Here is a 26,060-nt window from a genome sequence, read left to right on the forward strand (position 1 = left end):
GTTTATGGTATCCAACACAAAGCTTGGGTCAGGATGAAATCTTAATGTAATCTGTTGCCCAAAGAGATGCTACAGAAATAGCGTTTAGGTGTGTGGGCCTTCCTATGGGCAGAAGTATCCGACATGGCGCCATGCCCACATATACTACACATCACTGCATCGGAGACAGTCGTAAAGGTTCAGAAGAAGATCTGTCCTAATATTTAACAAAGCTTGAGCAATAGGCATGATGAAGGTAAACTGTGAGCAAGTGCAATTAGGCACTTGTGAAAACCCTTCTAGAAAATGTAAGAACGTGCTGTAACAACCCATATTCGGTTGAATGCACCGAGAGGGTATCTGTATGCTCACCCCGCTCCCTGCTGTCTGCTCACTCAGTAGACTGCAGTGTTTTCGAGACACGAAACCAAAAGCCATAACTCTCACATTAAATTGCAGAACCGTCCAGAATAGTTGATGTTACCATACCGCAGCAAATACAGATGAAACATGATTGTACATCAACAATCAGGCAGCCCCAGAGCCACTTCAGAAACAGAGTCGGATGAAAGCTGAAGTGGTGTGGTGGGATGGCATTCCTGCGCGAAGAGGTCAGAGACATTTTTAAAGGAGGGGAAGATTCACCAACAAAAAAATGAAGGAGGGGGTTGCAATGCTAAACAAGGACATGGATTTGTTACTGGAGGTCTTGCCCTGTATTATTAATAGCAATTCACATTTGTTGGAAAAGCCCTACACAACTATAGCTTATTATCCTGAAAGCTCGATTGGGTTCTATAATAAACAGCATTTGACAAAAGGCTGAGATGTTATCATTGCCATCATCAAGTGGCAAGAGTTTTATGAAGTAATCTGGTGCTTCAAGCCCAAAAGGCTGATAGTCTGTAGTGTATTATGAGTGTAACACGAGTCATATAAATACTTAAACATCATTTTGATCATTTAATTAATCAAACAAATCAACGGTATAGCCAACAGCTAGAGTAGCCAGGCAGCTACAGTGCTACACTCTGGGGGCATAATCATAGTAAATGATTATGTAAGTAAACAACTCATCAGTTGTTTATGCTAAACCATGATGCCATTCTCTCCATTAAATAGCTGACTAGGTGTGAGAAGCACAGCCATTGTTCCCAATAAGGCAGCTAGGCTTCACATTCATTTGTAGGGTAATTCTAAGCACTGTTGAATTGCTCTCGAAAGACTTGCGTGCCTCATCATGCCTCCACTTTTCCCTGGTTCTCTCGTCTATTATATTCCCAGCCCTTTATTTTTCATCTGCTTTTTAACACACTACCCATATATTTAATTTCCATGACAACAGCTTTTAAATATATATATTGCCAGATTTTTTTCTTCATTAAAAAGGAGTGAGGGAGAGGAAAGAAAGTTTATTCCTTACTACAAATTCACTACAATACAACTTAATCATAACCTTTTTCCGTACTTTACCATATTTAATCATGATTCAAAGATCTTCATTTCGCTGTCACACATGTGAGAACTAAGAACTTGCAAATGTTTTCCCCTCTTCAGTATGCATCCCCTTCAAGGGGGTCAGACCTTCTCTTGGCCAAACCTGTGCTGTGTGTTAAATGTTCTCCCTCCATGTGTGACAGCTTTTCACAAATGCGGTAACAGTAGAAGCTACTGGAGGGGACGCTGTTCTACCATAAGCACTGGGTGCAGAGAAAAGGTTTGGGCGCCAACCAAGGAGCCAACGGTATTGTCATTGCTATGGTGATTAAATGTGACGTTCTTAATACCCTTAACAGAATCAAGTAGATGGCTCCTAACAGGAGGAGAGTAACGAAGATTCTCTCCCAATCCACTCCCACTGTGCTGTCACCCACAAAGGTCACACAGAGAACTCCACGTTCTCAGAGAGCACATACACACCATATGACTAGCGACAGCATGACAAGATTACACAGTGAGGCTTCATTGGTAATCTTAATGTTGCTGTTGGCCGTAAAAATGACCGTTAAAAAAAACCCATACAGTATCTAAGAACAATAATTTGTGTTTTGAATCGTTCTAATAATAATGATTCATTTGTAATGTGTTTTTGGTGAGTCAGCCCAGCACATTCTCTTCCTCTGGTGCCTAGCTGCGCCGGGGTGGATGAAGAGGACAGTTACTGAATCACAATCATATGATGGATACTCATAGTCATGGCCGTGACGTCACTCACACCTTCGGAGCATGGCCTCTACCAATGCAGCTGGCCTACGCTCACAAATGAGTGTATTTGTGTGTGAGTGAGTGAGTGTGTGTGACTGTGTGTGTGTGTGTGTGTGTGCGCGAGGGTTTTTGTATAAGACCGTATTGAGTGCTTTTACACATGTACTTCTTTGATTTAATTGACAACTGCCTAATAATTTAAATTCACACACACACAAATACACACTCATGTAAGTACACAGTTTCACTTTTACTTTCAATGACTCCTAATCTTGGCAGCCATCCACTCCCACACTTAATCTACTCAGCCATGCAGAAACAATTAATGTGTTTTCACTCGCGACTCTGCCATTTTATCAGAGAACATAGAGGCAGGGACAGTACCAAGAATAATTTGACTGCTTGCTAATGTTGCCGTTATGCAACCACATGCTCAGTAATTAAGACAAATAATCCTCCGGGTGATATTTAAACCTAGCAGAGTTCAAATCAACGGCCTAATGATGCTTGTTTTGGCTGAGGGTACACTGCGCTCAAGGAGACTGCCTTTAGGTGCAGACATAAGAGCTACTTAGTCTTTTGGGTCATGTTGATTTAGTAGAAAGTACAAGGTGGATGAAGGAGGAAAATATCATCTAGGATAAGTACAGCAGAATGCCTTTCTTTTTTCCTTGTTGGGCTGTTTTATTTCCGTTGTCATGTCAAACAAATAATATGGTGTAATGGAAGTTTTATCTTTGCTTGATATTGCATTTAATAGCTTAGTAAAACATGTTGCTTTCTCTTCACACAACTCTGTATATGCATCACAGATTAATAGTAATACAAAAATAATAAATATTACTAGAGATTTTTGCTGCTAAAGATTAATTTTATTGATATAAAATAACTTGGATATTGGACATTTTCATCATCTCCCAGGGTGGCTTGGATGTCTCCTTTCAGAGTTAGGAATTCACCCACCACACTTTCTCAAAAAGGATGACTACAGACTAGTCTCCCTCTGCAGCTGGGATGATAATAGACTAGTCTCCCTCTGCAGCTGTGATGACTACAGACTAGTCTCCCTCTGCAGCTGGGATGATAATAGACTAGTCTCCCTCTGCAGCTGGGATGATAATAGACTAGTCTCCCTCTGCAGCTGTGATGATTACAGACTAGTCTCCCTCTGCAGCTGGGATGATAATAGACTAGTCTCCCTCTGCAGCTGGGATGATTACAGACTAGTCTCCCTCTGCAGCTGTGATGATTACAGACTAGTCTCCCTCTGCAGCTGTGATGATTACAGACTAGTCTCCCTCTGCAGCTGGAATGGCTACAGACTAGTCTCCCTCTGCAGCTGGGATGATTACAGACTAGTCTCCCTCTGCAGCTGGGATGATTACAGACTAGTCTCCCTCTGCAGCTGGGATGGCTACAGGCCTGTATCCTTGTGCAGCTGGGATGGCTACAGACTAGTCTCCCTCTGCAGCTGGGATGATTACAGACTAGTCTCCCTCTGCAGCTGGGATGATTACAGACCTGTCTCCCTCTGCAGCTGGACTGCAACTATTTAGTCTTGGCCTTAGCCCTTCAACACATTGATAAGTTTTGACAGTTTTGGCGGATGTAGCCCAACTCGCATGCTATGCCAGTCTGTACCACATTTGCTGAAGTCTATGCCTAAAGCAAATGGTATGCTCCTCTGTGCAAATTTTGAGCGTGTCATTGATGCGCGGTCCCAATTGTTGTCACAAAACCCCCCACATGTGCGCTCCCAGATACTTCCCAATTGCCAACCAGATCAAAGAAGGTGCTTTGAACAGCTTGCCGTGGACTCAGAACTTTGCTGTAATTCTGTCTTTTTGGGGGAACAGCATTTTGGCCACAGATGCTCTAAGAAAAATAGTTTCTGGCTCTAATCTGGCAAGATATTCAACAAGGTCCAGCTGTACTGCATCTGGTCATCAGTGTATTAATGTATTGTTTTGATACCAAGGGTCTCCTCTGCAATGTAGCTTGAATTTCATTGCTCATTTTAGGAAGTCGCTTTGGATAAAAGCTTCTGATAAATGAATCCCACACGATAATCATGGTTGAGCTTACTAGCCCATGGAAGGGCGGTATGGAGGCAGCCTTTGACATGCACAGGAGCAGGTTTAAACAATTATACCTACTGTACCTGTAGTGGTTGGCTGCAGAAGAAAAGTTTAGCCACTGATTCCTGAAGGGTTTCAGAATTACAGGGTCCAGCCAGCAGAAGGCTCTTCAGCAGCTGGCCGAGGAGGCAGAGCAAGGAAGTAACTAAATGCTCCACTGCTACACAGTAGTGAATAGAAAATCTTCAGCTTGACGGCAGTCAGTGTGATCGCCGTCTTATTGACTATATTTCCAACCTCTGATTTCATGGTATCAAGATCCGCAGACATTCTGACCATTAGATTCCTTCTTAACAAGCCTGAGATGGTGCTGACAGTTCATCTAGCACATTCAGAGTTGGCTCCAGCGCTACTACACAAACCATTATGTGACGACACGATAGGAGAATCTGTGGCTTTAATTACGCCCTTGTTGCTGTCTCCAACACGCTCTGGGAACAACAGCCCGAGAGTGAGTGTCATTAAGATCAATTATTGATGCCCACCCTCATGAAGAGGAGTCCCATCTCAAGGGGGGAAAAGACAGCTGTGCACAGAGAGCTTAGCGGATGTGTCCATGACTGTTCTATTCCTGCATTTTTGATGAGAATAATACAGGGAGCCTGCTAGGGGAAGAGATTGACTTTCCCCATCAGCAGCTCCTGCACTCATGTGCCCCAGCTCATGGAGCCCTAGACACCTATAGACCCTTTCAAGAGAGTTCCATTATCAGCATCTTATTCCACTGCTTGGTTGAATTTCCCATTGTCCTACGTAATTTAGAACGACCATTAACCGTATGTTATCTGCACACCTATGAAGTAGATCCATTTTTTTGGCCGTATCACACTTGTATATTAATTCGCCGAACTCGTTGTGAAGTTTAAATGAACTGTCACGTTGCATCCGAGCTGTAAAATGCATACGTTCAGAACATTGCAACATTGTAGCATACGACGGAGGTGGCTTTTAGCTAGATGGATGACAGCAGGCTAAGTAAAATAGCGATGTTTCAAAGCTAAAGTTCATCAGAATCTTGGGATACGCCCGCTTGACAACGGGAGAGATAGAACTAACGACTGGCCTTTGGCCGTAGCAACCATCCATTTAGAACTAGTAACGGCAGTTTGTCCTGTGAGTTGAGAAATTAGTTGATATGTGTCGGAAGAAATTAGTTCTACAAACAAGACAGTTTTAGCAATTAAAACGTTTAAATTGTAACAGGAAATGAACACAACGCAAGTGGCAACAGTGGAATAAGCGGGATAATGGACTTCACGGTGGTCTGTTCACAGAAGTTAATGCACTACGAGGTTTAAACGGCCTTCCGCTTCGCGTCGGGGCCGTTTTACAACCTCGACCGTGCATTAACTTCTGTGAACAGACCACCGTGTCGTCCATTATCCCTTACATAGTTGGCCCCACAAGACTTTTTGTTTTTATTGTTGTAAGGGTCTATACTCACTGTGCTCCAGCAACTAAGCAGATGGCCAGTGCATTGCAGTGCAGTGTGCATATGCTCCCCACTCGGCAATGACATGGTGCAGAAATATAAAAAGATGACATAAGGGCAAGTAAGATGCACAAGTGTTTATTTTTGTGATTTTGTGAGAAAATGGTTTGTATTTTACTATAGGAAAGAATCATTGACGACTACATTCAATCAAAACAAGATTTCTGACAAATCACATAAAGGCACTGCATTGTTTGAAAAGTTAATGTTAGTATAGGGAGGTGTGATATTAAATATGGTACAAATATACAATTTGTACAACATGTCCTATTGATAAAAGAGTCTTAAGAAACTTAATATGCTATGTTAGTATTTACAAGTTTCCATGAACCTACATGTGCTCCCCTCACCACAGCTGTTTGACTGGCCAGAGACTATATGTTTGTCTCTTTCTATGTGTATTTGACTGTCATTTAAAATGACAGTACTTGACAATTGACTAAATAATCAAAATTTGTGCAATATATAACAATGATACACAATAAAAATACAAAATATTCCATTATATAAAACACTGTGTACAGTAAAAAAAAGTGCAAGTGTAAAAAAAAAAGGATTAAAAAAATAAAAATCACTGTGCAGGAAGTGAGCTAAATGTGTTTTGACAGACCAAACCAAACCGTATCGATTGGCTTCCCTTTGGGAGGACTTCACTTTCCGAATCGGGAGCGCAGGCGTCTCTTTATGACGAGGTGGTCACTTTCCCTCTCCTCTGTCTCTCGTCCAATGATCTGTGAGATTGCACAAAGGTCAGAGCTCTCAGCAAACTCACAGGCAAGTTTTTTTTCTAGGCCTATTCTATCCCATGACACAATGTGGTGGCCATTTTTTTGGAAAGAATGCAAGACTTATGTAGTCTGGCTTTCACCAGACCAAGCTCAGTCTTTTAAGATTGAACATTAGTCTGGGGAGTCCGCTATGTATTTTCTACTGCACAAGAGGCGTGATCAACGGGCATAGTTCAAATGACTCTGTACACAATTGGATAGTCATTCACCAATCTGACCAACGAACCGGGTGACGTTTGCAGAGCAACGTGAAAATCCCAGGCTCTCCCGCTATCGCCATCGTTTTAAACCTGCCAATAGTGCGCCAGGTGGATAAGCCAGTTTGTGATTGGCCCCCGCAAAAGTGTAACGGAAGCAGGAGAAAGATGTATAGGTTTCCAGCCTGAGCTGCAGGGTGGAAAAGAAACCGCCGTCAGATCAGGCTGAGTTCACCCAGCCTAAGACTTATGTAATATTTATGTAACATTTTTCAATGGAAATTGGTTGATAACACAGGCTAAATAACGGGTTATTCCATTATGGGCAATGATTCTACCCCACTGAAAACCAATTAGAATTATGTGAATAACTAATACAGTTTACAGAAAGATATGCTATGAAAAATACAACCAAACTTATAAAACAACAGAGCTGTTTGATTAAAACCACCCATTAGAGCTTATACAGCCCACATACCCTCAAATGAGTGGTGTGTGGGGTTTTGAATCCAACCTGAATGGATGTGTTGGGCAAAGCGGTGAAGGTGAAAGACGAAACAATGCTCGTAGAGAGAGAACCAATGTTTACCTGGTTGGCAGGTATATCCATGGGGGCTGAGATCGCTGGGTGGTAGAGCTTCTTTTTGGGCCGTTTGGACGAGGTGCCTCCATCCACATCAGACCGTCCACTTACCAGCCCCATGATCTTCTTAGCTGTGGAGATGAAGGAGAACAAAGAGGACAAACGGGTCAGTTACTTGCTTTGCCAGCGCGGGGAATATGAAGTGCCTGCAAGCGGAACCACAAGACAAGAACTCTCTTTCATTCCCCCAGTTCTCAAATTGTTCTTTTGCATAATTAATGACTTTCAAGTTCTCTATCTCAACTTCATTTCATTTAACTCATTTTTGATGGAATGCTTTAGACATTTTAGGTTTCAGCTTTTAAAAATGGTGTTATTACACTGCTGTTCGCTGCAATGTCAAACTTAATTAATGAACTTGGACAAATGGATACAAATGACGTAGGAGGAAGGCACCCTTGGTTGGTTCGATTTGAAGTAGATTGGGGTCAGATTGAGAGAGACATGCTCAAACTGACCTTTACTGCCCAGGAAGGTGGGCGAGCTCTGCAGGAAGTCTCCAATCTTCTGCAGCTTGCCCTCTCTTCCACTTCGGAGACTGGACTGAGATCCATGGGAGGCTTTACTGCTTGGGGCAGGAGACTGCAGCAGAAAATGACAACTCTCTTACACACAGCCTATATTATATTTCAGGGTTCCTACACATTTTCCATTTCAAAATTCCATACTTTTTCCATACTCAAATTTCCAAACTTCTCGGTAGATTTTTCTGACCATATTCTCAACATTGCGGCCACATCTAGTTTGGGATAACTCGGTGAAAACAAAGGTATCGACAGTATACAGTAAGAATGAACAGGTATGATAAGGGATCAGATTCCAAAAATAATTCCGTGGAAATGCATGGATTCCAGTTGCTGCTACTGGAAGAAACTGGAATCCATGCATTTCCACTGAATTATTTTTTGAATCTGATCCCTTATCATACCTGTTCATTCTTACTTGTCGCTCGACTTATCGTGACTAAATTCAAAATGGCTGCAAACGCTAAACTTCGTGAAGATACTGTCTGCATAAATCGTCTTGCAAGTAAACTACCAGTGCTTTTTCAAAGTTCTCAATGTCTCGTTTTAAATGTCAGGGCCCTCGGAAGTCTACCAATGAAGTGTGGAGATACATTGAGCCTTGTAAATGGTGTAAAACAGTGATTTATTTGCATGGCTAGCCCGATGCCGAAGCACCACTATTGAAAAAGCTGTTGGTAGCATCGGCTAACTAGCACCAGATTTTGGAGTGCAGGGGACAAGCCGAGATGGGCTATGAGACATACGTTCACACTCTGTATCATGTTTCAACACACTTTAGGTCAATATCACACCGGAATTCTCCTTTAACTAGTGGACATGGGTGGGATAAACGCAATTTTCTGTGTCTTGATTGGTTGGTATGTTTTATTTTGAACTGGGGAGCCAATAGGAAGCCTCAGTTAACTAGAATACATGTATGTCTACACTAGTTCACTAGTGTGGACAAAGGATGCTTCAACTAGTTAAAGGTGCTCTAAGCCAGTGGTTTTCAAAGTGGGGGCCGCGAGGGGGTGCCAGGGGGGCCTCAGCAAGTTGGAAGGAAAAATAAAAGCAAAAAATAAATACATTTGAAACATTTAAAATATACCTATTACTATGAGGGTTGTTATACAATGCCATTATAATAATTTGTTGCATATCTGAACATTATATTTTCCATCATAATGACTGGGAGTAATAGTAGCGTGATAGCTCTCATATAGCAAAAAACCCCAAATGCTCCATCGTGAAGTGCTTGTAGCTAAAATTAGGATTAAGGAGAGTGGATTAGGATTATCTTAATGTATTTTTTACATTTGCCGTAGTATTGTCGATGGGTTTAATAACACATCAAGGGGGTCCTTGGCCAGAACCTAGTGGTATTTGGGGGGCCTTGTCGTGGAAAAGTTTGGGAACCCCTGCTCTAAGCGATGCAGGGTAACGTCACTTCTGTTGACTTTCAAACAAAACAAAGAGCTAGCTCGCTTCTTCCTCCCCCTCCCTCCCGTGCTGCTCCAGTGCAATTGAAACTCTTCTAAACGCGCATCTCGCCTGTGATTTACTGGAACAGTTTGATATGGTTTTTATAGGCTAGGTTTGCCCAGGTTGTTTTTGGAGCCTGGGCTGTCCACAGAGATCGCGTTTTTTTACAGTGTATTCAGGACACAGACAGCTAGCGGTTGGTTAGGTGATGTTTGCAGTAAGTGATATAAAATGTTTGGTAACACTTTCTATGAAGGTTGTATTTATAACGCCCTCTGAATGCATTCATATGGTTTATAAGGTGTCTATAAAGCATTGTAATGGTCATTATTACCATCTATATGTATTCACAAGTCGTCATAACAACTTCATGATGCATTATGACAGCTAATTATGAATGATTATAATTTTAATCTGAATAATGCATTATAAATATGTCAAGATCTGCCTACTCACTTGTCAGTTTTATGATGCATCATAACCACTTTGCTTTGCTAAATGCGTATAGTGATGCATAAAGACTACTGTAGTCCTATATATCTATAGCTATAAGTATATGTAATAAAGTTATAATAATTTATACATCTCCGTACAGCACACAATTATAAACAGCTATGCAATATCATAAGTGTTATTTGTCAGCTCTAAGTAAAGTGACAAGAATATGACCCTATTATCCTACAATGAAATGAGAGCCTGGACAGACAAAAGGAATGCATTTAGTTCACTTTATTTTCATTTAAACCAAAGGTCTATTTTGATTCGAACGATCTTTCATAATGACCCATGATAGATTTCAGTGGCATTGTGAGTTTTACTCCAATAATAACCACCACCACAAAATATAGGACCATGCCGTGCCACTTTTTTGGCCTGTCTCATTGTGTTTGTTTAATGTGCTCAGAGCATTGATAATCAGTCTGATTATGTGTGTTGGTTTAAATGAAAATAAAGTGAACTAAATGCATTCCTTTTGTCTTTACTGTCCAGACTCTCATTTCATTGTACCTCATATTTGTTTATAATAACCTTATATCTATTTATAACAACACTCTACTCTACCTAAAGCTAACAAATAACACCTATGACATTAACATAGTAATTTATAATATTGTGCATATGGGGTAAAGATGCTAGACTCGGTACTTAGTTCATTGCACCCTTTAATTACTCAGTGAACTAATATCTGTTAATAATAGGGTCATATTCTTGTCACTTAGAGCTGAAAAATAACACTTATGATATTGCATAGCTGTTTATAATTGTGTGCTGTACGGAGATGTATAAATTATTATAACTTTATTACATATACTTATAGCTATAGATATATATAGGACTACAGTAGAAGTCAAAACTCTTTATGCATCACTATACGCATTTAGCAAAGCAAAGTAGTTATGATGCATCATAAAACTGACAAGTGTGTAGGCAGATCTTGACATATTTATAATGCATTATTCAGATTAAAATTATAATCATTCATAATTAGCTGTCATAATGCATCTTGAAGTTGGTTATGAAGACTTGTGAATACATATAGATGGTAATAATGAGCATTACAATGCTTTATAGACACCTTATAAAACATTATGAATGTATTCATAGGGCGTTATAAATACAACCTTCATAGAAAGTGTTACCAAATGGGGTAGCCTAAAAAACGTGTGGCATCGCTTAGAGCACCTTTAACAAGTGATATCAAACTACTCCAACTAGTCAATTAGTGAGCATTTTGCCATTCACTAGTTTATTAGTAAGCCAAAAGCCTTTAACTAGTGTGCATTTTTTTGTTTGCCTACACTCCACTCACATCTCCATATTTTTTTCGAACATTAATAGTATTATGGTGGGAGTAGGCTATTATATTATTATACATGGTTTCCACCCATTTTCACTAAAAAAAATCACAAAACCTTGACTTTTCAATGACCTTGAATGAAACTTCCATGACTTTTCACAGCCAATCAATATTTGCCAGCGGTATGAATAATTTTGTTCCTAACTGTGTATGTGTATATTATGTTCACAGTAGTTCAGCACAGAGAACATAATACAGTCAATGTAACATAATGATAATCTAATCAAATTAAATTATGAAATAATGGCATTAATGTTCCCAGAAGTCGGTAGAGGAACGAGCGTGTTGCACGCATGGTACATTCCTAAAGAGGCCTGTTTCGTTCAGATCTGTCGATTTCTGGCCATGTGGCTATTTCATGGAGAGTGTTTCGTGGCACGTGCTGAATGCACTCGCCCGGGGCTGAGAACCGAGGCAATAAGAAGATGGAGGCATCTCCCATGATTACAGTGTCACTGGGTATAGAGCACCTGCGGGTTGATTCAGATGGCCATGTGATTACGGTATCACCGGTTACAGGGCTCTTGTGGATCAATTCAGACGGGAATGTGCATGTTCTTTGTGATCATGAGATCAGACTCCCGATGGATATTTTTAGGACCATCTGGAGCAGAGGCCAAAAGGGCATTTTTTCCACTGTGTTGCCACAGAAAAGGGGAACGGGTTTTTGAGTGGCATATGTAATGCCCCCATGCTGGCTGGTGCTGTGCCATGCTGTGCCAAGTGCACCTGCCAGTCTGTGACCTGATGGACGTGTGCCATGTTTGTGATAACAAATGTTAGACATAAAAAAGCATATTAATCTAATGGAAAAACAAAGTTTGCATACACCTACCTGGAATATTAAAGAGCTCAGACTGCAGCTCTTAAAACATTGTGCTTGCACTAGAATTTTCATAATATAATGATAAATACTATCATTTATGATAAATCTAAATACTAAAACATCATTTTGATAATGAATATCATACATTTCTTGCCTCCATACATATTTTGGCAATATTAGCCATATAAAAGTAATTTAATACTATATAGCAAGAAAAAAATATGTTTACATTTATTTGCTGTTAAACTAGCTCCATTTTGTTTCACAGCCTTGCTCCATATAATATTTTTCAGGAGGCACAGGAAAATTGCATCAAAAAATGTGTGCTTTACTGTCTATTAAGACAGCACTTGGTGACTTTGTGAGTCCCTCTATCCATAGTTCATTTAATCCAACCTTTTATGTCTCCCGCACTTCCCTCACAAATTGCTACGTTAATGAAAATAGCTATTCACATTCCCACCGATGTCACACTTAAAAGCAGACCATCACCAACAGTGCCTTGGGCCACACACCTGGAACCTATGGTCTGATAATGACAGTAAGTAGAGGATCTGTGATTGGAAAATTAGCTAGCCGAGCAAATCCCCGTAGGTGTGTGTGTGTGTGTGAGAGAGGGGGGTTAATAGACCATCAGAAAGCCAACACTGGCTTTGCTGAGACACTGTTTCCTATCAAAGCTCGGCGGAGAGGAATAGAAGACCAGGCGCACTTAGGGCCTCATGAATAACACAACAGGACTATTTCCAGTCGGGCAGCGAAGTGGCCACGTAAGACTCCTGGCTTGGGTCCTCACCTCCTCCTGGTGCATCGCCAGTTTGGGTGTCAGCCTGGACCTTGTGTTCCTCTTGTTTTCACTCTCCACCGCATCCTACCGAGAGGAAGGAGAACGATTCAACACCAGCCAGATGACAGAAGTGAAAAGGGGGGGTAGGAAAGAGGAAGAAAAACAAGAGATCAAAAACGCATTGATGCGTAAATTTAGCGAGTTGTACCACATATTGGTGTCTATATGCACTCAAACCTTTTTATTAACTTATAGAAAAGACATGCAGTCCGCCAGGAAATCAAAATGTCATTAGCTTTAAATTGCCTCATTAGCTTTAAAGGTGCTGTGATCAATAGATGTGCGAGACGTCAAACAAATCAGTCCTGTGAAATGATCGGTGCAACGCAAGGATTAGAGTGAGTGACGTGGTGTTGCATGTTGGTGGTGTGAAATGCGTACTATTGGATCAGAAGCGTTTCAATGGACCAAACACAGATGGAGAAGAGGTGGCAGCTCCGCGCGCCCCCATCACACTTCCACGTCTGACTCCGCAAGCGAGAGAGGACAAGAGGATGCCGGTGAAATGAGGGGGGGCGGCGACAGCAGCAGGAAAGTAATCAAAAAACAAACACAGCTCCATTGTTAATGAGGATAAAGAATGCATGGTGGCCCGAAGCTGCCTGGTGGTGGTGGCCTGGGTAACATCTGAGGCTCAGACGGAGGCTGAGAGGAATGGAGTGTCAGATGTACAGCCAGCAGTGCACTCCCATTAAAAGCATCGTCAATTAGTCATCTGCCACATCTATCTGCGTCCCTCTACCAGGCCCACCTCAAACATCGAAATTTCCGAAAAACACCGTCTTACAATGAGCACTCCAGCACACACACACACACAGCTGTCCAAAACTACAACAAAAACCAGACGGATAATCTAGGCTAATAACGGGAATGAAGGACTAAGTGAATCAAAAGACTGGGAAGCGGTCTTTGAGATGAACTCATTAGCGAGGCTGCGTGGTGCTGTAGCACTGTGAGCTCTGGCTGCCTCGGTGCATGTGGCACCTCATGACTGAGACTTAGAGGCCCAATGGCAGAATGGACGTGACGTGCGGCACCAATTACACCCATGAGCATCACCAAGAGTGGAAACAAACAAATAAACAGACAAAACAAACGCACCTTAAAAGTTCACCAATTATAAATTAGGATGGTCTAGAGCTGTGTTTAGGTTTGTGGCTCTACAATCTATTGATTGACCAGAATTAAAGGATAAGATTCCCATATAAATGGCAGAATTAAAGGATTCCTGTGTAAATACCAGGATTAAAGGATACCCAGGTAAATACCAAAGCCTGATTATCCATCCAATTAATTAAAGCCCCATGATGGTGTTGATGGCTGGATTGGATAGTTGAATCATTGAATCAAATGGATGATGTGAAGGGAGATTGAGGCGATGAAGGCTAGATGAAGAAGTTTTCAAGAAGGAGAAGAGGAGGGTACCTGTGTGTTTTGTTTGGGCGTTTGAGGTGTTGCTTTATTGTTGCTCTTGCTGATTTTCTTCCTTAAACTGAAAGACTTGTGTGGGGAGAAAACAGAATCACAAAGATTTCCCTATTATTATCATTTTATTTTTGACAAAATGCGTTTTTAGGACAGCTAGGTGTACACAGGAAAAAGGAAAAACAAACAGTCACATCTGCTCAGCTGCATTCCTCACAGGACAACTAATATTTGGACGACATTCACGTCAGTCACGGGTCATCCCGTCGTTTCGGTTTCCCTCCACTCCTTTCACAAAGGACACCATGTCAGGCTCAGTCTCCAAGACCAGACAGCATTAAAACGCCGTCAGCTGCTTTGCATTCCCCTTCCTGACAACTAAGGGAGATGGATGGTGATGGAGGCAGGGTACTACTGCTGAGAACAGTAAAAGGCCGAACTCTAGACTTTAACCTCCACTCACATTAGGCTGTCCCTCCAATGTCCAATTAAATGCAACTCGAGCCGCATATGTCTGTAAGGACACCAAATCAATGGGGGTCAATGGGAATCTACTGGTGTAGCTGTAGCAATTAATGAGAATTAACCACAACCCAAAACAACCACATCAATATTCAAGAAACTGTACACTACACCACAATGCATATTCAATGGAGGAGCCAAAATTAGGCTCTGCCCTTCCAGCTGACAAGTGCAAGCCCAACGGGGAGCCATGTACCATGTGTTTCTGTGTGGGCCACAAGAGGAAAGAGTGAGTGTGTGGGTTTTTATATGCACACTCACACACAGATATATATATGGGAGTGTGAGAGCGTGAGTGTGTGTGTATGTATGAGTGTGAGAGTGTGTGCGTGTATATATATGGGTGTGTGCGTGTGTATATGTATGAGTGTGAGAGTGTGTGCGTGTATATATAGGGAGTGTGAGAGAGTGTGTGTGTGTGTGTATATATGGGTGTGTGCGTGTGTGTGTGTGTGAGGGGAAGATGCACTGTGAGAGCGGAGACAAAGCCCCGCAGAGTGTAATCCCACTAATGACTGCTGTGCTGACTACTGCTCCTGCCTCCCCCCTCACTCGCCTCAGCACAGAGCTGGCACACAGCCCCACTGTTGCTGCCTGGCTCTGGCACACTGCTCTGCTCACGCACACACACACACACACAACTCACGCACACACACACTTGCCCTAGACACTGTACACAGGAAATTACATAACACATTTGACATGTTCACTCTAGAGCGACACTCCACACATGGCACATGATGATTGCAATTGACAACGCCATTCACCATTACAAGTCACGCCATAACACACTCATATCAACACGCTTCAGTACAGTTTAGCATCAGGGCTGGTGGAAGAGAGACGATCTCGCCTAAATGTTTAGGTCATCAATTTCATATAATGTTGTTGGGTCAGGGCCCTCGTCCATTTGAGTTGTCAACAGAGGCCTGAATCTGCGTTAGTCAAACACAGAGACAAGAGGCTACACGTCTGGCAGGCAAACAGACCTATCCTACATCATCATATATTATTACATTAGACGGGGATCACACTGGCCAGCGGCAAGCATCACGCAACGCTCAGACCATAATAAGTTCTATCTCGTTCCTAAGTAACACAAACAGTTTGCATTAAATGACAATTAAATACACTCGGGTTGCGCTTCGAAAGTTGAACCAAATTCAACACTCAGCTTGTTCAACGGTAGCGTTATGCTAGCGTTGCCACCGTTCCGCTGCCGAACCATAGAGAACAATAGCAAACCTGTGTGATCCCCGCCTTATTACACACATGCAGTGTGGAATGCAACAGTTAGTGACTAGGGGTGCATGATCCTTTTTTATTCTCCTCAGCTGTGAATGTTAAATTCACTTAAAATCTTAACTCCATATTACTGTCAATGAATAAAATATAGGACCATTTATATTACATTATTGCAGAGCATGTCACAACACAAAGACACAAAGTTGGAAATTCTTTTCATGACTTCTGGAAGACCCATTTCAAAAGTCCCATGACCATTCAATCGTGAGTTGACTGAACACTAGGCATAATTACGCTATAAAATGACTTTAAAAAACATTTTCAGGGTTTAAGACTCAATTAGAAATACACAAGTATTTTACAACCAAGTATTTTTCAGATAAAAAAAAAAAAAAACATGGCTCTTCTCAAAGAACAATAAAACAACCTCAACAATCTCAATAATGTCTCATTACTGACGGGTTTTAAAGACCAGGTTTCCAAAAGTAGATTTTCTTAGAATCCAAGATAGGACCAGAGCTGATGATATAACGTTCAGCAGGAAGGATCATCTCCATGTTTGTGGGAACCGTGATATAAAGGTGAAAATGGCAAAACTGCCTGCCGTCCTTATGCACTCAATTAAATGATTTCGTACTTATATGATTTTTCAATTATATTAACCTCACTGGCCTTGGATAATCATTGATCTGACAATCACAAAATCATTACTAAGAAATTATTTTCTGTTGAGTTTGATCAGCGATATGGGTTTCTGGGGTCATTAAAAGGCTGTCTCTATTCTTCCATGAGGATTTTACTATTATCTTGAGTAAAATGTCTCTCCTCTGCTCACACCCCTTCACGTCCATCCCTAAAGTCCATCCCTAAAGTCCATCCCCTGACAAATGCTTTCTTTAGGTTGGCTCCGGATCACAGTGCTAGTGCTAGGGTGTGTTCCACCTGAGTAACGTATGTTAACGTGTATAAATCAAGGAGTGGCGTGTTGTAATGCCGAGTGAATAATGAACTTGTCCATGTCCATGTTTTCTCCTGTCCTCAGCTGATTAATCAGAGCTGCCTTGGATTCACTGCTCGTTTTAGTCTTACCGAACCGTGTCCTGAATTTCACATGGAGTAGTGTCTACCTCATTCCATCATCTGCACTTACTTCAATGAATATTTGATTTGAAGAAAGCCCTCTGGGCTCTAAGTGACCGATGGAACGGTTTTTCAAACACTCATTTCCATATCAATTTTCTTAAAACCAGAACGGAAAAAAATTTTCTCGGTAGATTTTATGACACTAACAGAATACATCTGTGATTCTGCAGCAGCAGACCTGCCAATCCATCAGTGTTTCCAAGCATTTCCATAAAATGTCCCTGATTAGTTTGATATATGCTAAGGGCACCACAGTCTAGCTCATGTCTAAGGTTTTACAGCATCCATCAGTGAGACGCAGCGAGATCAGAAAACGAGAGGAAGTGTCAAATTAATGTCCAATTAGCATACATTTAGCAATGCAGCATAACCAGATGCTTATGCTTAAATGGTGGCTAATGAGGCCGACTGAAACGCAGCTACACACGCTCTTCCGCCTGGCTCAGTGGGCTCCGAGACTGCTGGGGCTCAGTGTGCATTAGCAGAGGAACAAGGCGCGCCCCCTCCCACATACACACACACAGAGAATGATTTTGGGGGGAGACTGCTTTGGCTCAGTGTATTAGCAAAGGACATTAGCACATTCCTCTGCCCCACCCTGTGCAGAGAGCTTGAGGGAGACTGCTTGGGCTCCTTAGCAGATGACCAAGGCTATGCGTATCCTTGTGCTCCACCCTGTGCAGAGAGCTTGAGGGAGACTGCTTGGCTGAGCTGAGTGGGTGGGTGGTTGGTTCAGTGGATATGCAGTTGAGGAGGAGAGGAGGATTAGCTCGGCTAAAGCTAAAGCACCTTTGAACTGAATCAGTGAAGAGGCAACAGCGGCCCAGATAGAGCCGGGGTCCGCAGCAGAGGCACGGTCCAGCGCTCAGACTAATGACCTGCAAGGAATGAAAGAGCCAGGCAGCAGCCTTACTCCCAGGTGGGTCTTGCAGGGGCGGCTGATGTTACGCCCCATCCCCCAACGCACACTCACACACAGGCAAACACACACACACGCTCACACTCACACACACGTGCACACACACACACCTAAGCACACACACTCACACACACACCTTCAGACGTATGAGCTGAGCTCCCCGCTCTTACAGCAGCAGAAGTGGATGGAGCTGAGCGAGTGTGTGCCGATTATTTCATTTCTGAGATGGACTATAAATGGTCAGATTAGAGTCTCTCCACACCATCAGTGATGAGCCCAAGGCTGAATTCCGCTCGCTGGCCAGGATCAATAAATTAGATATGGGACGGGCACTTTTGTCTGCCAAACGCCTGTGAAGTTGTAGCGCCCTTTTCACTTTTTGCACTACTAGTATAACTATTAATATCCGATTTTACAAGAACTTAAGAGCCATTATGTAACAAAAACATGCCATGCATATACAGACAGATCAATAGCAAACTGGTGCAGATACAGAGTGCTGAAATACATACAGTAGGGTGACCTGCATGATTATGCCCAAGGGGGCTGTCAAAATAACTGATTCATTTCGATTAATTAATTTGAGAAAAATAATAACGCAGATTAATCGATTCTGTATGACCTTTGACCCCGAGCCGTTGTAGTCAGTAACCATTAGACTGTAAAATAACGGAGAGAGAAGAAAATGTGCTGCCTAGATCATTGATTGGAACATTTACTTTTCAAAAACGGCTTGATGGTATTGGTAAAAATAAAGTGTTGATTAAAATAAAATCCTCTGCAATGTATGTGATAAAAAACCTTCTTCCCGAAGCACTTTTGAATTTATTTCCTTAGCATATTAGGTCATATCATAGATTATTATGGCCATTATTAAAATAGTAATTAAAGAGTTTTTGAACTTTAATGTCACTAATGCTGATTATTCAATGATTGATTTTAATTTAAATATTTAAAATACTTTCACAGCAAAAATCATATATGCGATTAATTTAGATTAATTAATCACAGAGTATGTAATTAATTAGATTAATTTTAATCGATTGACAGCCCTAATATTCAGATAAATCACAATGGACAATAACTCTTTGTGGGTGCTTTGACTTTTGTCAGTCCTATGCCAAACCTACAGTAGATGTTCCTCATCCTCCTAACTCTAAACACTTCTATAGCACCTAAAAGTAACAGTACACACAGACATATGTGGGCGGTGGTAGTGTAGTGGTTAAGGAGCTGGGCTAGCGTGCAGTAGCCTGAAAGTTGTCGGTTCAATTCCCGGCTTCCACCGTTGAGCCCTTGAGCAAGGCACTTAACCCCAAGTTGCTCTGGGGACAATGTGATCCCTTGTTATATAGCTGACATATGTAAGTCACTTTGGTCAAGAAGTAATGTAATGTAATGTAATATAAGCGCATACGTGCACACACACACACACACACACACACACAAAATAAACTACAAGCTGGCACAGTTACAATGTCTACAATGAGTGGTGAAATGCATGTGTGCATGGACCTTAGCCCGGTGGGGGAACTAAATAGATGTAAAGTCATCTCATTCAGTTAGGAACTAAATTATTCATACCCTTGGCAAGTATTGGTTTAATGTTGGTTTCAGAAAATGTTGGAATCAGAAAAAGAAGCGTTATTACGTATTTTTAATTTTTTATGAAAAATGGCGTGTCCAAAATGATTCATACCCTTTTAAATAATCAATGGAAACATCTATATTTGCCATCATAGCTTTCAAAATGGTTCTTATAATACCTACCAAGCCTCTCCATGTCTCCACAATGATTGTAAACCATACCTTTTCAGTTTTGAGGCAGGAACAATTTTTTGCCATCACTTTGGCCTTGTGCTCACTTTTTTATGGATTGAGATCTCGACTCTGGCTGGGCCAGTCCAAAATGTTGATATTGTTTCTTGTTCACCATTTATTTCCCACAAGGCCAGAGTAGTGGTAAAGAAGTGCTCCTGCCTCAAAACCCGGATTACTGCTAAAAAGGTGCGGGCTACAATCATTGTGGAGAAATGGAGAGGTTTGGTAGGTATTATAAGAACCATTTTGAGCGCTGTGATGGCGAATAAAGATGTTTCCATTTAGGGCTGAAACGATTACTTGAGTAACTCAAATAATTTGATTACAAAAAATGATCGAGGCAAATTTTCTGCCTCGAGGCTTCGTCTAATTCCTCTCACTTGCGTTATGTGGCGTGCTCAGATCAGGGATTATTGTTTCACACGGACTGTTATTACTGACGCGCACACCACTTTCAGAATTAAGTTTGCGTGATGACGAAGAGCCAAGAAACCGCCCGTAAAAGGCAGAGAATGTGCAAAGTTTTGGGATCATTTCAAACTTAGAAAAGAAGACAAGGTGCAATGTGACCACAACAGCACATCAATGATGATTCAACATCTAAGCAGTTTTTTTTTGTAAGGGAGGTTATTTGGTAGTAAATTCTGCAGATGCACAAATCTACATAAAACAGATATATTAATTTACTTTGAAGTGATTAGGGCTAGGTTACATGACATTTGTTGTGCATAGTCATGAATTGCACTTACCGTATTTAATGTATTATATTTTGTCCGATTACTCGATTAATCGATGAAATAATCGCTAGAACAACATTACTCGATTCCAAAAAGAATCGACAGCTGCAGCCCTATTTCCATTGACTATTTAAAAAGGGTATGAATAATTTGACATGCCATTTTTCATAAAAAATGATAAAAAGATGAAAACGCTTCTTTTTCTGATTCCATGTTTCTATCACATTATCTTATAACCTTTTAGCATGTGGCAGTGTCATTTTCAGTCAGTGTCATTTGGTCAAGAAAAAAAACAACATTAATTTGCCAGGGGTATGAATCATTTTGCTCTTAACCGTATGTGTTAAACCTTCACAATATAAGAGAGATAACATGTTTCATGTGTCCTTCCCTGGTCATACGCCTGCCTCCAGAGTGCGACCAATTTGGTCGCATATGCGACCTAATTTTTCAAAAGTGCGACACCGGTGCGCCCTATTCGAGAGGAAAAAGTGTCCGCATTGAAACTCTACCTTTGGTTCAATAACAGACACATATTTGGCCAATATCGTGGTTTAAACAAATCACAGATAGTGAAGGGCGGGACCTCCCCTCTGATTGGCCGTGGCCCAGTGCCTGTGAGTAAATTTGAAAATGCGTGTGCTGCAGAGAGAGAGAGAGAGAGAGAGAGAGAGCGAGGGAGGTCAGAGACCCGTCAGATAAACAGAGTGGATGTAGTTGCATTACAGTGTGGTCACATAGGCCGAGATAAATGTCCCCTCTCCCCACTGCCTTTCAGCGGCTGGCAGCAGCAAACCGATCAGACGAGCCCGAGATGATGATCAAGTTTATCGTTGCCTACGATAGGCCTAGTGAAACTTCCCTTCACCAAGTTCAGTCCGAAATAATTATTCACCATAAAATAGTTTGAACGTAGGCTAAACCCTACGTACAGGAATGGCACTTGCGCCAAATTTATAGGAGTCATTGCAGATGAAAAGACGTCTTAAAATTGCGAACAATGCATACAACGACCGAACGACAGAGATACAGATATCGCCGAAAAGGAGTGCGTCATTGACCGCAGTTACATGCAGGGAGTAACCCGGTTTTCAACAGCAATATTCGTTTTGCGCGCGAGTTGTGTAAACTCATTCTGATGGCATCAATCAATTTAATCCGGTATTTGGCGCAAACCGAATATCGCTGCTACATTTAAAGCCCGAATATTCCCTGCATGTATACAGTGGTCATTGTGTACGGTGAATTGAATGGACACATTTAGATCGAGCATGGCAAGTCATTGCAATAGCCTATAATAATAGGCCTACCATTTCGTTACTGCATTAACCATGTTCTTATTGAAAATTTAAAAATACTAAAATTAAAAAGTAAATTGCATTGTGGGGCTGTCAAATGATTATTGCAATCATCATTGCAAAATCACATAAAAATCCCCCAGGCTACATCTCTTTAAATTGTGCTCAAATACATTTCTATGGAAGATGCTAGCATGGCGAGCTGGTTTAGCCAAGGCCTAAAGATCATGAAGGATAGTATGTAAAACATTGAGCCATGAGATGTGCAGTTTGAAGCCCTTAAAAGACGTGCACTGTTAATTTACTCACTGTTATTTTTATTTAATACATTTTGAGATGTTTTAAGTTTAAATTTCAGCTCAGTGAAGCACTTAAAGCACCAACACTTCATTAAGTTACTTTTCTTGTAGAATTGTAAATCATAAGTCATAGGACAACCTATATAGGACAGTAATTAAGGGAAAAAAAGTGAACCTGCTGCGGTGTTAAATGCGATGTGGTTGAAAATTTGGGTGCACCTAACTTTTGTGCTGGTGCACCTAAGAAAAAAAGTTAGGCGCACCAGTGCAACCAGTGCAAAAAGTTAGTCTGGAGCCCTGGCCTTACCTTCTCGATGTCGGTGCTCTTCCTCTTGCGCGCGGAGCGCTTGATCTTAACAGTGACGGCCTCGTCGTCTCCCTGCCGTCTCAGCGCCAGCCGGTCGGGCTGCAGCGGGCTGAAGGAGATCTCCAGCTCTGGCCGCGGGAAACGGGAACGCCGCCCCGTTTCCGTGGAGATCTGAGACGACTCCAGCACCGATGGGTAGCCCCCCGACGAACTCTGCAGGACAGAAAGACAGCGTTAATTAAAGTCCGCCGCTCCGCATGAAACACACACACACACGCACACAAACCTTCTGCCACCTGCTCCATATATAACAGCCATAATTTGATATACTGAATATACATGAAAATGTATATATACGAGGTATATTTAATGAAATGTCCTAATTTCATCTTGTATATGGACTAAAGGTATTGTGTGCCATTTGGGAGCATAGCACCTACCCACCCATCTTGTTGATAGCATAACATTAGCAAAATGATTTGCTAATTTATCTTTGCCCATTGCTCAACATTGCTCTTTTACCCATAATTCAACTTCCTAGATCTAGTCACTGAATGGGGAGTGTGGGCAAGTCCTGTTACCTGGCTGATGACAGATCCTCTGCTCTTCTCTCTTTGTTGTCTCAGGGTGCAGCTGTCCAGCGGTTTGCCAGTTGAAATGTCCGACACCTTCTCTGGCTCTGCCACTAGGTTGGTCTAGGAAACCAAAGCACACAGATTTATTAAACCCGGAGCACACATAACTCTTAACGCTCAACACCTACACTGCTGTAACAGGGGGCTTTGCTAATTTCCCCCAATAAAAAAAAACTTTTTCCAAACTTTTTTTTTTTTTAACAAAATTTTTTTTAATAGTTTTATAAGACAACTGTATGTTCCTGTTGGGATTTTCACCTTTGACTTATTTATTTGTTTTTATGTGAACGTGACTTTTCTGTGTATGCATTACTACGACTAAAACATCCAGACTTTTTTCGAGACTGACCCAAATGTCCATATTTTTCAGGTCTAGAAATCAGTAATTCATAATTCTATACTTGTTCAGGCCTATGCAAACACCCTACTGTATGTGACGACCTTTACGAGATAAAAACCTAGACAAACAGATTTAAAATTAGGCCACTTCATGCCAATGTAATTTCTCAGAGTAGAGGCCGAGGCCATGGCTCCTGTCCTGTCTGAGTGGATTCCCCAGCACTCTACACTATGTGACATAATGATCCATGGCATTCATCCAACAGCAAACACTGCAGCATTGAACCTGTGCTAATCTCCATGATGGTGCCGCTGGGTGACGTGTGTCTGCAGCCGCGTGGGACCGGGAGGGCTGGACTACAAAGTGAGGTAACTTTGGGAATAACTGATCTCTAAAAGAACACTGCACTGAGCTGCTATTCTTTCTATAGCGTCGTGTTGTTTGGAGATCAGCGGTGAACTCCTGAGGTCACCTGGGTAAGCCAGTAACCTTTCTTCGTAGTGCACCCCTCAGTGAGCGGAGCCAAAGTCCTTTTAGGCAAGTCCCTCCACTCGGTGGCCATATTGCAACGCTTTTTGGGCACTTATCGGGCATCTATTTCGGCAGAAATGCGCGTGCGCAAGGCTTCACGACACCAACCTTGCTCCAACGCAGAGATCACAACACATGATTGGCACAATGTATTTACAACACACCACATGATTGGCTCAATGCATTCACATGTCAACGTTTTGCCGTGGAAGGGGTGGGATATGTGTAGACAACTGGCATATTGGCGTTACAAACTAACCCCATGCATTTCTATGGAGGATTTTTTGAGTGCTGTGTCTCCTCATTAGAAAGTCTCTGGCGGAGCTGACCTGTGTTGAAGAGTCCCGCTGCGGCGGTGGTGGTGCTGGGTTAGAGTGGCCGGGCTGGGTGCTGGTCCTCAGCTGGTCCTTCAGGTGCAGTATCTCGGCCTCTCTGTCAGACAAGAGCTTCCGCAGCTGCTCGACAGACGCCTCGCCCTGTAAACAAACAAAACAAAGAGCATAAACATAAACACACACAGACAGACGCACTTCACGCACCCACAGACACACCATGCTGTGAGAAATCAATCATTCTTCCCATGTTTATTAGGGGCTCATTGACTCCACAGACGTGCGAGAAGAACACATAACTGAGGACAGATATCCTCACTAGAGACTGTAAATGCTGAGCTGGAGCTGACACAGCACAAAGGACATATCAGCGCAAAAGATTATGCTATTCACTATTGAGCCTCTGACGATAAAAGTATGGCTGTTATCACACGTACATTACAAATCAAAGTTTGCTGTTCTCATTCTATCTTACGAGTGGGGACACAATATCTCCTACATATCTACAATAAGTCCTACATCCGTTCCCATGCTGATGGAGCAAGAGGGGCTGAGATTATAGAGGGAATATTGGTAGCAAATGCATGAAGGTGGAGAGATCGAGGAATGCTATGCTATTCTATTAACTACATTCGTAATAGTAGCCTATATTTGTCTGCGTCCATCTATTGTCATTTGTCTGCATTGTGCACGTCAAATATTTTTAAAAAATCATGAAGTAAAATTATCTAAATATGCTGAATGATAGAAACTGTTATCTCCAGATCAGCAATATGATCTCATCATAAACAAACACTCATGAAAACCAAACTCAGAATGTGGTATTTTCCACCAATAAAATAGCACTTGTTTAGTTATTTCAGTAAAGCATGCTTTAGCCTTTTTTATATTTCCCTCAGTTTTACTTTCAAATATCTATTTAAAAGTTATCCTTGATGATGTTCCAACAGTATTTAGAACTAAACTGTCTCACCACACCCTGTAGTCTCCTGGGAAAGGACACACTGGGCTTTTCCCTAGAAGTTCTGTTTAAGAGGATATATTTAAAAATAATCCTTTATCATGTTCCAACAGTGTTGTGGACACAACTGCCTCACAATAGCCACCACAAATACACACGCAATTTGGCTTGCAGCCTTGTGCTGACCTCTAGTGGTTGGGAGTCTTTACTGCGCTGGAGCCTTTGCAGCTGCTGGTCCTTCTCCATGTTGGAGGCGACGAGTTTGCGGAGCTGCACCTCGAGCGCAGACACCAGCGTGTCCCTGTCCTTGCGCCAGCGCTCCATCTCCTGATCCCGTTCCCGCAAACGCTCCGACATGGCCTCCTGCACGCACACACACACACACACAAAATCTGAACTTCACTTGCTTGGCCTGATATAAACTTCGATAACAGTAATGTAGCTTCGCTGAACACCATCGGAAATAAAAAAAAAAGCCTAATCCTGCAGCAAGCGAAGCTGAACATATATTTTACAGCGATGAACATCACATACGACCACGGCCATAATGGTCCTCTTCCACACGAGTCCTTTACGCTTCATAT

The 26,060-nt window shown here is 41.9% G+C and overlaps 1 protein-coding gene across 2 annotated transcripts in view; it reads right to left on the reverse strand.

Moving 5' to 3' along the window:
• Window positions 1-5,876: 5,876 nt before the first annotated feature.
• kif20ba (kinesin family member 20Ba) overlaps window positions 5,877-26,060 on the reverse strand; it is a 34,972-nt gene continuing 14,788 nt past the window's right edge. Inside the window, exons 27-35 of one of the 2 annotated variants that reach the window (XM_076286222.1) lie at window positions 25,663-25,839; window positions 24,513-24,659; window positions 23,259-23,372; window positions 22,678-22,890; window positions 14,387-14,461; window positions 12,911-12,985; window positions 7,901-8,024; window positions 7,389-7,513; window positions 5,877-6,545 (exon numbers count right to left, since the gene is read on the reverse strand). In XM_076286222.1, coding sequence (XP_076142337.1) covers window positions 6,465-6,545; window positions 7,389-7,513; window positions 7,901-8,024; window positions 12,911-12,985; window positions 14,387-14,461; window positions 22,678-22,890; window positions 23,259-23,372; window positions 24,513-24,659; window positions 25,663-25,839 — 1,131 coding nt within the window. In that variant the 3' untranslated portion in view covers window positions 5,877-6,464. The remainder of the gene's footprint in view (window positions 6,546-7,388; window positions 7,514-7,900; window positions 8,025-12,910; window positions 12,986-14,386; window positions 14,462-22,677; window positions 22,891-23,258; window positions 23,373-24,512; window positions 24,660-25,662; window positions 25,840-26,060) is intronic. The other variant, XM_076286223.1, reaches the window with a different exon arrangement.

Source organism: Alosa pseudoharengus, unplaced genomic scaffold (genome assembly GCF_046254945.1).
Source record: "Alosa pseudoharengus isolate Yale_2024_CS ecotype anadromous, Long Island Sound unplaced genomic scaffold, YU_APseudo_1.1 YU_APseudo_1.1_scf_15, whole genome shotgun sequence".
Lineage (NCBI taxonomy): Eukaryota > Metazoa > Chordata > Actinopteri > Clupeiformes > Clupeidae > Alosa > Alosa pseudoharengus.